Below are 16,827 nucleotides of genomic sequence, written 5' to 3' on the forward strand. Positions count from 1 at the left end.
TATTCCACCAAAAATAGTTGTGAAATGGAATTTGTCCAGAATGAAAGACTTGAATTTTTCATTGGTAAAAGTCCTTTAGCTTTAATTACAAGTTCTAAAGCTTTGGTCATTTACTTTGTGTTCTTCAACACTTTTTTGTCTCGTATTACATAATGAAACTTCTGCAACACTGAATGACACTTTTGGCACCGCTAACCTCCTGACATGTAGTGTTGTGCTGAGATGGACCACTGATGCAGTATGGCAATGCTTTCTGTAAATGTTTTGTTGAAAAGAGTGTACAAGACATTTAGCTTTTTCCAGTTGAATGTTATAACAGACAGCATAATAAAACGTGTTCAACAAAATGGGAACTGCTGATTAAGCATTTTGTTTTCTTGTCCCTGGTTTTTCCTGAAAAACGTTGCCATGCAGAACTTGACCTATAATGAATCTTCCTACTTCTATTTCCACAGAAGCGTGTGACTAGAGCAAAGTGCCTGAGGTGACATTTTTTCTTTACTGCAATCAGCCACTCACAACATTTAATTAATAAAACAGATTTTAACATATTAATTATTGATACCATGTCTCCTTAGTGGTTATGTTCTTTGGTATGATATGACACTATGATATTACTATTATGATATAATATTACTGTTTATGCCATGATTTTGTTGTTATTTAAAGTGTCAGCAGTATACTGAAAGGAAAGAAAGGAAGAAGCACTTGTGAATTTCCACGAATGCAACTTGTGCAACAACATCTGTAGAGTGTAAGAGCAAGTACAGACGTTTATTTTTGAAAGTATCAATGCAAAATAATTTATCATTACATACTATACATACTGGTTTCATATAAATAAGTATCAAAATATATACATACATTCATAATTACAACATTCCTCAAAAGCATTCATAGTTGTCCTGAGTGAAATGTTCAGACCATAGTCTGTTAATTGTAAAGGGAATGGCTTGAGATTCACTCACATCGACACAAACACACAATCATATCTTGTGATGGGGAGACGGCTAGTCAGTTTTTTTTCCACTTTCTGATGTGGTGAAATGAATGCGTCATTATGGGCTCCTATCAGTCTTTTGCACTTCCTGACTTGTAAAATGGTCTCAGCTGAAGGCTATGTCTTAGATAGAACATATACATCTTACTAGGTCATTCAGGTCATGCTATAGATGTTAGCATTAACCACAAAAGCCAATATGGCCAACGTGTGACATCACAGCTTAATACTGCAAATTTCTGTGTAATCAAAACTTTGTCTGTGACGACATACATAACATCATAGAGTGTTGCAAAGAAATCCTGAGTAACTTGTGGTTTTGAGACTTCTTTCTTGAAGGGCAGAAGTTATCACATCCTGTTATGCTGTATACAGTTTTGAAGAAAATATTTTTTTCTGTCAAACAATTAAAGGAATCATGACAGTTCTTTCTTGTCAGACAGATCCATTCTTGTCCAAATGGAAGTAAAAAAATTGGTATGAATTAACAGTTTTTTCCATATATATATATATATATATATATATATATATATATATATATATATATATATATATATATATATATATATATATATATGAATAAGTTAGAACAAAAATAAATTATATTAATAAATATAATCAACAACAGAAAAAAACATACTCTGTTCATCTCTTTAACAGTTATAGATATGCAACAATAAATATGAATAAATTATGTAAATACTGTTTCATGTCACAAAACACACTTTAGTTCAAGAGCCATTTCTGGTCCTTTTTTCTGCACATTTTCCTCTTTTTAAGAGACCTCTGTTCTTGAACTGCTTTGCTAAGGAGCTCCTGAAGCCGAGACAGGACAATGCATCCATAGGCTTTCTGCTGGAAAATATTTTGTGCAGGGGGAATTCCTGTTGGCCTTTCAGCTGGCTCAGGAATGGGTATATTTGGCTGCAGGAATTCTAAGATACAGTTCACCCTCACAGCAATGTGGTGAACATGTGTAATCATCCTGTTAAGCCCCTCCGCCACAGGGTTGGTTGGAGGATTTAAGTCTGTCTGCTGCTCCATCACTGTCTTCATGTGCGGCAGAAACTCTTTCAGGTGGGTGTAAACACTCAAGATGCGCTGCGATATGGTCTGGCCAGAGACTGTTGATACTGGAACATTGTCCAATTGCATATCACAGATCAGGTCTGCAAAATCTCCCTGACTGGCTTTCTGAAAGAGAGAAGACAAGAGTCTATAAGAACCCTGGTTGATTCATATCTATCTATCGGTCTGTCTGTCAGTCAGTCAGTCTATCTCTTGATTTTTAGTTGCTTTGTCTTATGAAAAATATTTTAAGTCATCTTGAGGCCCCCTAGTGGGCCTGGTTAAGAACCAGTGACCTAGACAGAAATTGATTTTTAAAAATAAACCCACTCTGACACCTAACCCCATTCAGTGTCATGACTGTCTTTTGCATGACCCATACCTAAATTTGGCTATTATTCTGAAAGACTCATTTCCACATTATTGTGTATTCTTGAACAGTTTTTACTATAAAAGGGTTAAATTTAAAGTTCCCACATACTCCCACCCACACTCAAAACAGCCCAGTTTTGTAAATGGAAGGAATCACCTCATTGTACTGTATGCGGAAACCACCCAAGCAACTGTTGACCATATTAGGCTTACATTGTCAGAGCATCTCTTCTTTGATGTACTAATCAATTTACCAACAACTGATTTAGGACCACTGACATAAATGTTAATTGCAAGGTTAACAATTATACTTTCAAAACAATAACTAGAAAGCGAGTACTTACATATGTTTCTAAGAGCTCTTTCGTCCTCTTGCTCATTAACCTGGTGAGCCTCAGACTATGCTGAAGAAGCTGGCTGCAGCTTTCGTTCTTGCATGACACTGTTGGAAGCACTAACTCAACAGCAATCAAAATGAGGACAGGGAGGATCATTCCTGAATTAAAAAAAAAAAAAAAGTAAATAAAGTAATGTTCTACAAATCACCTAAGCTCAAGTCAAAACATTCGTATTTTATGGTGCACCCTTTCACAGATACAATAGGAGATCTTTAGTTTCATATTCAATGGACTCAGAATGACCAGATGTCCATCTTAGGAGTGCACATGCATATATACTGTATATATATAAAATCAGTATACATAAAACAATCAAATGCAACATACTTTAACAAATATGCTTGTTTTGTTTATGTATATTGTAATTGGGTTATAAATCGAATCACAGCATTAACAGTGTTCCATGCTTGACCATTGTTAAGCATCATAGTAAACATATTGTTATGTGTGCAGTGCGGCTGTGATACTTACTGAATGTTGCTTGTGATCTCTGAGATAGGCAGACCACGTTCCTGACATGACAATGCATTCTCCGTTCACAGACAAAGTTTCAAACTGGTCATGATCACAACTCTGAAAATGTTTTTAAAGACTGAAACCACACATTTGCAATTGGAAGGAAATGACGCAGCCAGCATTCTGAGGCAACAGAGTTCCCAGAATTTTTCTCTTTTTGCGTCTTCATTATCACATGTACTATGTGTAATGTTGCCTCCTTTAGTAGCCACCCATATCTCCCTATGTGATGCAGAGTCTGGATAGTTTGAGCAATAATGTTGATTTGTCATAGCTAATTTACGCCTGATGTCAGACAAGCTCATAAGTATAGATGTCATGAGATTGTACTCATACCTCTCATATCTTAAAAAGATTTTTATGTTGCACAATTCTACATGACCACTGAATCTCTCGTTTTAGTGTAACATAAAATAGGTAGATTAACTTTATTTTTTTAACATTTACGCAAGTATATCCTTGGATTTTGAGATCACACTTTTCAGACTTTTTTTTTTTACATTGTGTTATCATCGTTTTCAGTCAATAACATTGCTCCAAATTTGACAATGCCATGCTAAAAGCAACAAAATTAGAAAAGGAACCACCATCCAACACAGTGCTCTTCCACCCTTGCTCTGAACTCTGTGCCTTATGCTTCAACAGGAAGTAGTCTTTGTAATAGGAAGGTAGTTTCTCAACATTAGATTTTCAATGATACCTTTCGATCTTTTGACGCAAAAGCACAAAGTTGGGAATTTCAGCCACTTATCAGCTTAAGACAAGGAAGGAAAATGACAAACATTCTGCTGTGCTTTGATTTTCTGCACTTCTATTAAACTTTTGTGTGATGCAATGACATATTTATTGCATTCAGAATGACTAAAGTGGACAAAACTTGCATCTGATGTTAACTGAGCTAAGCTTGTTTTGACCCCTTTTGACTCAGGTCTACAAGGGAAACCCCAGAGCCAAAAGTTTAGAACTTGCCGAATTCACTATAGTCCCCCAATTAAAGGCTGATCTCACAGCCACATCTGTAATAATACATTCATATGCTTAGTCAAATAAATGTAATTTCTTGGGTAAGAATTCTGTTTGTTCATGCATAAGCATGACACTGATGTGGTAAGTCACAGGGAAAATCAGTGTCTTCTCAGCAAAACACAGGTAATAGTAATTCAGTACCTGGTACTTTCCAAAATTCTTACCAAAAAAAGCCATGCACTATAGGTAAAGTATCATGGCAATGAGGATAAACTGGAAGTGTTGGATTTGCCCTTTTATGCTGTCTGTGGTCACATTCCCCTGTATTCGTATTGTTGTTTTAACATCCTAGGTTTTGGATGTGGGTGTGGCAGCCCAGTCTTCAGAACAGAATCCCCCCCCTTAATGTTTATCAGCTTCAGTCAACTCTTTGGAAGTGTGACTGTGAAAATTCAGTAGTATTTTATATTTGGGCCAAAAAGATCAAAGACAATTTCTGTTAACCTCTAAACCTCACAGGAAGTGCTTTACTTGACAGTCTGAGGAAATTCCCTATACTCTTCTTTATGTATTTCTCATAATTGCCTATTTAGGCTTTTAGTCTGAATTCACCAAAACAAGATTACATAGACTCTGACCTTGTTGTTGCAACAGAGCTGATAAAAATTATAATATGTTGCAAGTGAACATATATATATATATATATATATATATATATATATATATATATATATATATATATATATATATATATATATATATGTTGTCGTGTTTTTATTTATAATTTATAATTAGAGCAATGTTCTATTCAACATATTAGTAATCTATCTATCTATCTATCTATCTATCTATCTATCTATCTATCTATCTATCTATCTATCTATCTATCTATCTATCTATACATACATACATACATACACACATATATATATCGGACTCGCTGATGAATGACTCAATCAGCTGCATGAACAGTCGATCGTGTGATGCTACTTGCCATGTAAAATAGCTTAAATAAACAATTGATTTCTTTACATGTAAAACTTTTTAAATCAGCACAAACATTCACTAAGGGTGCGTTGAAGGGTGTTGGGAACGATACAAGTTTAAGACGCGTGCACGAGCACACACGTTCTTTCCGCTGATTGCCCGTGGTAGACATTGCGTAACTCACTCTATCCCAACGGATCTGTTTGCTTCCTCCTCCTCCTCCTCCTCCTCCTCCTTCTTCTCAGGAAGTGCAGCCGCTAGTCTGAAGAGAGGCTCCGGACTCCCGCTCTCGCTGTACCGAGCGACTCGCGCGTCATCCATCGCGATGCCCTGCCTGCTTTTGCAGGCACCCGTGAGCGCCATACGCCAGTAACAGATGAAGGGTGAAGAGGATGCGCTGGAAGCAGGAGGCTGTATGCGGGCAGCAGGGAGACGCAGCGGCATCATCCTCATCCTCAGCAGCAGCAGCAGCAGCAGGGCGCTCGGTTAGCTCCCACCCCCACTCGCTTCGTCTTTTCCTCCCCCCCTGCAGAAGCATGCTTGCGTGAGGGATGAGGCTGGAGACAGGGACATCAGGCCAGAGCTGCGGCCTTCTTCTTTTCACAAGAGCCGGGCTCGCCATCATCGCAGCAGCAGCATCCGCCAACGCTTTGCCATCATCACACCAGCATCTTTGGTAGGCAGCCCATCTCTCCTCTTCCGCTCGCCGTTTTTGCATAAGAAATGCCATGGTCATCCACTCAACCCCACATCAGTAGCCATGGCAACCACATCCTGTTAATAAGCGCTTTTTCATCCCCTCCATGTCTTTATATCTCTGGAGCGCAGGCTTATTTTACGCCTAATTTTTGTTGTAGTAAAGATATCCATTTGTTGTGATTTGGAGCTCTTTTCTGGAGCTGTACATGATGTACACTGCTTTTTTTCTCCCTCCACATCTATAGATCTTGCTCAGAATGCAAACCAAGTCAGACGTTTATAAATAAATAATTAAATATATATATATATATATAGAGAGAGAGAGAGAGAGAGAGAGAGAGAGAGAGAGAGAGAGAGAGTGAGAGAGAGAGAGTTCATAATTAAAACAGCATATTTGCATTTTGATTCAGTCAGTGTCACTATTATCGCCATTATATTTCACTCAGGCACAGTGTGTTCAACCCATCAAGATGAAGCTGATTAATAATTTTCTTCTTCATTGCAAAATTATATGATGCTAAACACTAATAGTACAACGTGAAAGAGATGATTGTGATAAAAAGTTATACGTTTAATATCTGTATTGCTCAATGATATGTGTAATGCAGGCTTCATAATATCTGGTAGCTGACATGTGCTAAAATGTAACATCTAATATAATTTTACTTTATTCAGAATTTTGCTTCTTTTTTTATAATTTGCATGCATGCCGTTTTTATGATCTCATATTAAATGAATAATTACATAGAACATTTTTACTATCAAAATTAATTTACCACACCACAGGATCAAAATGAACTAATCATTATTATAATGTGATAAAGAACAGTGAAACACCAAAAGGGGAAATCTATATCTATATCTATATCTATACAATACATTTTCTTTATGCATGCTTATCAATTTTAAAATCAAATTTTGATATTAATGAACTCATTATGCATCAACTTTTCATGTATTCAGTAGCTTCTGTTGTCCAAAGTTTTTAGATGCTTCTTAAAAACATGGAGATTTTTGTTTTATTGGTCCATTCTGTAATATCATGCTAGCAGTGAGCAAAAAACAAACTTTGAATATTTTTCAAAGAAAATGTCAATGTATAATATTTCAAACAATGCAGATCATTATATTCATAATTGATCTGATGGGGCCAGAAAATGGCACAAACAAGATGAAGTATACACTTCTTTTTATTGGTCATATAATAATTAATATATGTTTACATATTTATACATTTTGAAAGTTATAAATAAATCATAACATCAAAAAAAAAAAAAAAAAGACAAGAAAGTAACTTACTTTACAGAACTGGTCATTGTAAGGAAAACTATTAACTAATAGTTATGTTAAGATCTCACATCAAAAAAATAAAAAATAAAATAAAAATAATAAAAATTCTTGCTCACCTTACTTGATCTTTGACCCCAACACACTGTGTGTTTGCAGGTCAGTGAGCAGATCCAGGAGCATGAGCAGGAAGTTGTGTGGCGTGAGCAGATGTCAGGGTATAAGCGCATGCGGCGGCAGCACCAGAAGCAGCTGATCGCCCTGGAGAACAGGCTGAAGGCCGAGATGGATGAGCACAAGCTCCGGCTGCAGAAGGAAGTGGAGACCCAGGCCAATAACACCTACATTGAACTGGAGCGGCTGGCCAAGAAGCAAGCTGCACAACTGGACAAGGAGGTGTGTGCTCCTGCTTCACACACTGTGGACAAGGTCATGAAAAGTTTGCAAGATGTCACATTTTTGTCTCTAAGTCAATATCTATTATATGGTCGACATGCAGTAGTGTCCAAAGATTGAAGACCACATTAAAACCCTGGAATGCAAAATCGAATTTGAACTTGGAATTAAACAGAAAGTTGTAACAGTTTGAAAGATGTAGAACAAAGAATGTTATGAATTCAGATTATTATGAAATATTTACATTTTCCCAGGCTTTAGTATTATCAAACAAGCACATTTGTGACACTGATCACATGAAGTCCTTTGTACAGGCGCTCAGCTTGAGTACTGCTGTGATTAAAACAAAAGGTAAAAGAAATTCTGGAGTTAAAATGCCTTTTCATGATCTGTAATAAAACATAACTTAAATAGAAACCATGGTGACAAAATATTATCAGTTTACTAATGCACAGCTGACCACAGTGAACTTTTTGTGATACTTATCCTCCTTTTGGGCCTAGATGATTAATTTGTATGTGGTTAATGCTGCAAATCCAGATGTTATTTCTTTTGTCTCTCAAAAGATGAAATCCTCGGCAGCTGAAGAAAAAAGAATCCAGCAACAGATCTTGGTCCAACAGAAGAAGGAACTGACCACCTTCTTGGACACACAGAAAAAGCAGTACAGACTATGCAGAGAAAGAATGAAAGAGGTGAGATCAGGACAGTCAATAAATCCACAGAACATGGTACAAACCCAGGACAACTTTTAATATATAGGCCCTCCTTTTCTGTGCCTAAATAAGAATTTTTAGTGGGCATCCTTTGTCACAGGGCCCTGAATGATGTCAGACCAATTGTACCTGTAAACGGCTATATTCTACTGACACATTTTTGCAGTAAACATCATTTAATGTGATCTGTATACAATAGGAAATGAATGAAGACTCCGATACACCAAAAGAAGAGAAACAGGAGCGCTTGTCACGGCATAAAGAAACAATGCAGCGCTCCCAGGCTGAGGAGGAGGCCCAGCTGCTGAACCAGCAAAGACTGGTTTACGAAAGGAGCTGCCGTGCTCTAAAAAGAAGAAGCCTTATCAAGAAGCACGAGTTTGAACAAGAGCAAATGCGGGAGGCAAGAAATTACATGTCACAACAAAGAAAGTTTCAAGCACATTGTTTTGTTCTTGTGAATTTTGAGGATTAATTTAGACATATCCATATACTTCCATTCAAAAGTTTGAGTGTATGTAATTTGTATTCATGTCATTTTAAAATATCTCTTTTATATTTAAAACATTTTAAAATGTAATTTATTCCTGTGATGGTAAAGCTGAATTTCCAGCATCATTACTCCAGTCTTCAGCATCACACGATCCTTCAGAAATCATTTTAATATGCTGATTTTGCTTAAGTAACATTTCTTATTATCAATGTTGAAAACTGTTTTAATTTTAAGTGCTGCTTACAATTTTTGTGGAACTGTTATTTTTATGGAATATTTTCTTAGAATTCTTAAATGAATGGAAAGCATTTATTTGAAACAAAACTTTTCTAAAAATGTAAAAGTCTTTACTGTCACTTTGAATTTATTTAATGCATCCTTGCTAAACAAACGTATTCATTTATTTAAAAACCAAATCTTACCCCAAACTGTTGAAAGGTAGTTTGAGTATATTATATATAGTGATGTATATTGTTGAACACACTTTCTTTCGCGATTTCAAGTCTGAAATCTGTTTCCAAAATCACAAAAAACAGATCTTAATTTTTATACACATTCTTTTTAAAAAACGTTATCCTTTTTTTTTTGATGTTGTTCAAACAATTTAAACAGTATTCATAAATGACTTACTCTTTGTGTTAAAGGAGCTTAACAAGAAGAAGACACAAAAAGAAATGGAGCATGCATTGATGATCAGGCAGGATGAGTCCACCCAAGAGCTGGAACAGCGGCATCTACAAACCTTACAAAGGCTAAGCTTTGAGCTGATGCGCCACCAGCATCAAACTGAGTTGGAGAACCAGGAGGAGTACAACGGTCGACGGCAGAGGGAGCTCCACAGGAAGCATGCACTGGAACGCCGAGAGCAGCCCAGGAACCTTAAGGTAAACTTTACAGTTTGTAATGGTAGGTAGAACTTTCGAAAAATATAAAGGAAAGAAAATGGACATGAAGAAAAGCACAATTGTATTTAGCTTTTGAATGATGCATTGTAAAAAAAACCTAAGGAATCTCCTCTCATTATAGACATTGGAAATGCAGATCAAAAAGCAATTCCAAGATACTTGTAAGGTGCAAAACAAGCAGTACAAAGCTCTGAGGAACCATCAGCTAGAGGTCTCCCCCAAGAGTGACCACAAAGCCATCCTGAAGTCTCTGAAGGAAGAACAGACCCGCAAGCTTGCACAGCTGGCAGAGCAATATGAGCAGAGCATTAATGAGATGATGGCCTCTCAATCGGTAAAGTACACAGGCACCAGACAAAAACTACCATTTCATGGCGAACCCACACAATTTGAGCTTGCATCCTAGGTTATGAACTCGAATCTTTGATGAATCTGACAGTATTTACTAAGTTAGTTTAGGATTTATACACAAGCATTTTTCACATTGCTTTTTTGGAACCTGAGAGAACCTGATAAAATAGAGATTATTTCCATATCTTTAGTGGGAAACGTTTCAAAGAGCAGCTACTGGCCAAAACCATTTAAGAGATCTCCCTCTAGTGGCTACAGAGAGAAATGACTTTCCACAACCAAGCCAAAAATTCTACTTGCACCATCAGTTTTCCAAATGAAAACGGATCTTATTGTTAAGCATTATATTGCTGCTTATATATGAAATATTGTTTCTACTGACTACAATAGAAGATGAGGCATTACACAATATTATCTACATCAAACCATATATGATATACTCTTAGTTTTTGTTGAACTTTTAAATGTGACTTTATTTCTATATTTTCTGTTTTCATTTGAATTGTAGTTAATGTTTTAGTAATTTAGTATATATTTTGTAAATATCTACATAGTTTTTATCATGTTTAAGGTTTAGTTGATTTAGTTTTAGTTATTTTAGTGAAATAAAATGTTTTTATTTTAAATGGTATTTCAGTTAATATTTATTTTATTTCAAGTAATATATTATTATATTTTTTTTTTTATTAACCCTGCAATTACCCCCCTTAGTGTTTGAGATAATAATTGCAGCATGTAACACTCTCAGTTACGTTTAGATGAAGAGCAGGAGGCTGAATGTCAGGCTTTAAGGCAGCAGCTACATCAGGAGATGGAGCTCCTCGATGCCTATCAAAACAAAACAAAGGCGCAGATGGAGGCCCAACATGAGCATGAGGTGCAGAAGTTGGAACAGAAGGCGTCCTTGCGCCGGGCTCACTTGGAACAAAAGGTGAGCTGTTTTACTTAATTAAAAATGTTTTTAACAGTAAATAAACCTGTGTAATTCATAGGATTTATTTGCCCATAACTGGTCAAATAAATAAATGATACCTGAAATATCAAGTAAACCATCTGCCCACACCTCTGTACTCAGATTGAAGAAGAGCTGGCCTCACTTCACAAGGAACGGACTGAAAAAATCAAGCATTTATTTGAGCGTCAAGAGCGAGAACTGGAGATGTTTGATTTGGAGAGTGCACGGCTAGGATTCGGAAGCTTGGCCTCATTTGACTTTCCCACGGATGAGGCCAGATGATCCAACGGAAATCGACGGGACTGTTCAACACTGATGTCTTTGGACACATTGTGCCTGCACTGTCCCTGATTGTTGGATTTACCAAGATCACCCAAACAGTGACAATGCTGGATCAATATCTTATAACTCATATCGGCTGTGAGAACTAGGCTGAGATTCTGAGAGGAGAAACTAAACAGCCACAGACACAAAAAAGCGGTTTGGTGATGCATCACTGAGCTTCTTAAACCAAGAAGAAATATCTAGACAAACTGACCTTTTCTCCATGCCATTGTCCCACTTTTGGTATTAAATTAGTAATTCAGGATATTTTAGTACAAGTAAGCACTTTGATATGTCAAGTATGATCCCATCATGTGAGGTGGAATGCCTTTGGTGTCATCAAAGGACATTACGACTGTAGAATGTGTCCTGCGTCTTCACCGTGGCTATTAGCTGTTTTGTATGTATCACAGAGAATGTGACAACTGTTGATGAAAACTTTACGCAGAAGCAGTGTCTGATTTTAAAATATGGTGAATACATTTAATTAATTTCATATTGTGGAACCCACGCTTTATTTCTTTTTTACTTAGAAAAAAAAGGGGGGTGGGGGATGATGGGACAAAAAAAAAAAAGAAACAAATGTATTCATTGTTCAGTATCCTAAATGAATTGGCATTAGTTTTATCAGGATGTGGATTTATTACATTGAATCAGTTCTTTCAGAGTTACTGGTATTATTGCATGCACTTTAAAAGACAAATTCAGGTTGTGAAGTGGAGCATGAATCTGTCCGAGATTTTAGCCGTGTACAAATAAAAGTGGTCATAGCAGTTTTGTTTTCATGGCTATTGATACTGAACATAAGCTTTATCTTTGATATAAATACCCGCCAAATTGCCAGATGCCTTTAAGTTATGTTGATGAATGTTTTTGTTCTCCTTATTTTGCACAATTTGTTGAATTGTGATTCATTCAATGTGGACTTGTCACTGCTCTTGTACAGGGGAAATGTTGCAATTTGTGTTGAACAAATTTTATATAAATATTTGTATATGATAACCTAAATAGGGTTTACATATGTATTGATCAATCATTGCCAACGAAGATCTATGGAACTGTTGTTCAGTGGAGGCAGAGGAATGCAAACTTATTTTTGTAAGTAAAACAGAAAGTAACTTATATTCTCATGCATCATGTGACAGCCTACATGTCTGGTGGAGCGATAATGCGAACGCCTCTGTGTAACAGAGTTCATGGCTTGCTGTCATTTAAGAAAGACACCACTCCAGCAGCTAGTAGAAGGGGTTCAGTTGATTCTTAATTCACAACAACATGTTCTTTATAGGCAGATTTGTGGTGTGTAATAAAAGATTCTTTGGTCCTGACCAAATACTATCTTTTATAAACTTCTGACATTATTCATTCATGAGTGTCTCATAATGTTTTATCAGTGATAATCAGGATGATTTCCTGCTATTGTCATTTAAAGCCTCTTCTCCGGCAAAGCCATTGTTTAAACTGCAGTTGCACAAATGAAGTGATGTTTAAACAAATAAACACAATGAAGTTTTGATCGGCTAATGGCATGCTGAGAAAAATTGAGCAGTTTTTTTTTTTTTTTGCGTTATAGACCATTAGATTATTTATTTGTGTATTGTGGTTGCTGATGTTAATGAAACAGGAGATCTGCATTTCTGTCCATTTTCTAGTGCATACTGTTCAGTAGTGCAGTTCTCTATGCTCTTGAACAACTGTAAATATGATAAAAGACACTGTGTAACAGATATCCTGTCCTCTCCATGTCAGTTCAAGGTACTTTTGGCTTCACATTCTACTCCGATAATCATCTTTGATTTGCTTCTCATCTGTAGCACTTCTTCCTCCGTTCTCTCAGCCCCTTTATGTTTAGTACATGATTAATTTTTGCTAGTTTTAAATGTAAAAACCTATAAAATGAGGGAAACTATAATACAGAACCTTAATAGGCCTATTGTTTATATTATAATCACAGGGTTTAAATAATATTAATGTGAACACCTGGGGAATATTATGGGCAATGTTTAATTATTTAGGTGTTTTTACCATCATTTGCCTTTAATCCAACTTCCAACTTCCTCAGAATAGAGTCATACAACTTCTGAATAGTCTCCAGTAGAATGTCGTCTATCAGGAAATCTGCCAAATGATTCAGAGAATCAGCTTCTTACTCTTCTCTTCAAAACTACCTACACTGGTTTGATGATTTTTATGTCAGATGATTTATCTGGCCAGTGCAGATGTAAAATTTTATCTTGATGATCCCACTGTCCGAGTTTTATGAATCTTTTCTGCTCTTTAGTACGGGTGTCTGTGATTCAAGTTTTGGCATTTGCAGCTCTTTCATGGATGTTGGCTTTGAGGCCAAATTATTATTTTTTTGGGATGCTTTTTGGATGCTTTCTTCAATGTGAATGACTTGCTGTCACTTTTTCTGCAGTAGTTCTGTTGTTTGGACATAGTCTTTCTTATTATGACTGAAGGTCCCTATCATTCACTTTCAGTTTTCACCCACTATTCTTCTTCGCTGATGAAGTCTTCCCATGCTTTGTGTACACAGTCATAATCATAAAGACCATTATTCTTAAAACAAACAGGCTGATACAGGTTTACTTAATATTATTTCACTCATTTCACACATAGCCTACATTACTACCACACACATACATTACTAAACACTGCTGAACACAACTGTATTTTCACTGGAGTCTACTCAAATTATATTAACCACTATAAAAACATGAATTAATCGAATATGCAGTCCCTCCACTGACCACAAGATGGTGACATACCTTACAGAAACTCCTCCATTGACACAAGACCGATCTACTTGGTTCACTGATTACAGAAATATAAATATTCATACCTACCTCAAAACATCCAGATTCTTTCAAGTGAAACTCACATTAACTAATACAAAATGTAATTATAATGGTAATTTACGTTTGCCTTTATCTATCTATCTATCTATCTATCTATCTATCTATCTATCTATCTATCTATATATCTATATATATATATATATATATATATATATATATATATATATATATATATATATATATATATAAACTCCAAATAGCTTAATATTAAATTGAACATATGAAGGCGCAATATAACAAAAGGTGTTGTTTAAACTTAGCTCAGGAGTTTAGCGGTCTGGAAGTTGTCACACGTGAATCAGGTAATGGGTAAATAATGTTCTTCCTCACTTCATGGATTACTGAAGCTTCTCAACACAGTTATTTAGGTCAATATAATAGTGTTTCAGTTGCAATTGGACAGTGTGTGGTTGCTATTTCTCAGAGCTGATCTGAATGAACTTATCAGAGAGGTCTCTGCGGTGGACTTTCGATAATATTTTTCCTCTACCAGTCCATCAACTGGTTGTATGCACTGTATAGAAAAATAATATGTGATTTAAAGTAAAGGAATTTTTCCAACAACGTTCATATATTTGGAGCTAGCATGTGGCTTTCTGAGGGCCCATTGCGCCCCATCCATCCTTTCTCTTTCCAAATAGAAATGGCTGAGTAACATTTGCCATTCAATGTAATGTTTCATTCCACACAGTTACAGTTGTTGGCCACACGAGGGCGCAGGCTAAAGTTTCTTTAAAAATGTGACGTTTATAAAGTTCCAACCAAATGTTGCCATACAATAAATATGTAATTGTCTGAGCCTTTGAAATACTTATACTTGTTGCTACACAATATACTATAGGCTACTATATACTTAAGTATAAATACTTATACTTAAATACTTGACGTTTACAAACTGAAAAAAATAATTTAACAATTTAACAATGGATTTAATTATTATTTGATTCATTATTTTCATTTATTATTACACTTCTATTTATTTTCTTTACGATGATTCTAAAATATGGTCAATGGTATAAAATTAGCTGGTGTATCCCATTTTTTGGACTATAACCACATATAAAATCAAACCAATATCTGGAAATAAACTTGTGATATTCCTCAATATATCAATATAAAAATATAAAAAAACTTCACTGATTCCAGTTTCTCTTTGGAGTCCTCATTTGATTTTCTTTAACATCTTCATGTTACAGTGATAAATATAAAAATGATTACATTACCTTGTTATATAAAAAATATCAAATAATCCACGAGTCGTTATAAGGAAACCTAATTTACATTGCAGCAGTCCACTTATTACCTTTAGAAAGGGTAAGCATTGAAATCTTTACAAACTTTACAGTTTAAGATACTGTGTTTAGAGGCATTCATGGCCTAATGGTTAGAAAGTCAGACTTGTAACCCAAAGGTCATGGGTTTGAGTCTCTGTATCATCAGAGATTGTAGGTGGGGGAGTGAATGACCAACACTGTATTCCACCCTCAATACCACGAATGAGGTGAGGCCCTTGGGCAAGCACATGGCTGCCCACTGCTCCGGGTGTGCAACTGGATGGGTTCAATTACAAGTATGGGACACCATACTTGGTTACACGTCACATCACTTTCACTTAATATAGTGCTTCATATACTCTATAGTCTATACTGTGCCTTAAGGCTTATTATCAATACACTGAATTTGTAAAGGTCCTAAGACTTAACCATGTCATAGCATCTGTTGCTATTAATAATTTATATTAAATAAATTATTTAGTGTACAAATATACAAAGCTCAGAACTGCAGTAGTCTAAATTAAGCCATATCTATGAAAGGAAATGAGTTGATGCTGAGCTAAGCTTGCAGCTGTTTGTTCGAGCTCCATGTTAACAGTTGGCGTGGTCATAAATAAATGTAGCTTTGACAGCGGAAACCACATAGGGAAAGGTATGTCAGGTTCAGATGCTTTCCACACGTCAGAAGGCATTTGATTAGGGTCACTGCACTGTTTCATAATTCAGGACCTTGTATGGATCATGGCCAACAAAAGCAAACCCTGGATGTCTTGATAACTTTGGTGATAAAAGGATTTAGACTTCATTTCCTTCAAACATTTAAGATACACAAAAATAAAACATTTAAAGCTTAAAGAAAATTGAGGCTAAAAGATCATTCTGTCTATTGCAACTTAATGAAATTGAATAATTCAGCTTACGGATGATAATTTAAAAAGTTGACTTTGATTTAAAAGTTGCCAATGGTTACGAAGCAAAATGATAACTTATCAGCTCTAAGTGAGGGCGCTTCCATGGGTTTGACATTTGACGTTACAACATTTAATGCACTTCTTTTAATTTAGACCTTAAAACACTATATGCTCTCTATAAATCATGTTTTGCCTTAGCTGTTTATGTTTGAACTAAACACTTTATCCCCTGAGGGTATTTAAAACCGTGAGTGATGAGAAGCTTGGAAATTGTTGGCTGGTTTGTGGCTATCAAATATTGCTGCTGGGAAGCCTAGATGAGCTGCTGATCTCAGACTATTTACAGCT

The 16,827-nt window shown here is 35.8% G+C and overlaps 2 protein-coding genes across 2 annotated transcripts; one reads left to right on the forward strand and one right to left on the reverse strand.

Moving 5' to 3' along the window:
- Nucleotides 1-1,619: 1,619 nt before the first annotated feature.
- On the reverse strand, nt 1,620-4,945 carry LOC113075262 (uncharacterized). Its single transcript, XM_026247932.1, has 3 exons — nt 3,310-4,945; nt 2,785-2,936; nt 1,620-2,194 (listed from the first exon to the last, which is right to left on the reverse strand). Exons 1-3 carry the CDS (start codon nt 3,365-3,367, stop codon nt 1,727-1,729), a joined length of 678 nt encoding a protein of 225 aa, XP_026103717.1. The 5' UTR covers nt 3,368-4,945; the 3' UTR covers nt 1,620-1,726.
- Nucleotides 4,946-5,326: 381 nt separating this feature from the next.
- On the forward strand, nt 5,327-12,441 carry LOC113075225 (serine/threonine-protein kinase TAO3). The gene is made up of 8 exons (XM_026247889.1): nt 5,327-5,983; nt 7,453-7,689; nt 8,256-8,384; nt 8,605-8,808; nt 9,543-9,782; nt 9,925-10,137; nt 10,903-11,085; nt 11,230-12,441. Exons 2-8 carry the CDS (start codon nt 7,504-7,506, stop codon nt 11,389-11,391), a joined length of 1,317 nt encoding a protein of 438 aa, XP_026103674.1. The 5' UTR covers nt 5,327-5,983; nt 7,453-7,503; the 3' UTR covers nt 11,392-12,441.
- Nucleotides 12,442-16,827: the final 4,386 nt, after the last annotated feature.

Source organism: Carassius auratus, chromosome 5, assembly GCF_003368295.1.
Source record: "Carassius auratus strain Wakin chromosome 5, ASM336829v1, whole genome shotgun sequence".
Classification (NCBI taxonomy): domain Eukaryota; kingdom Metazoa; phylum Chordata; class Actinopteri; order Cypriniformes; family Cyprinidae; genus Carassius; species Carassius auratus.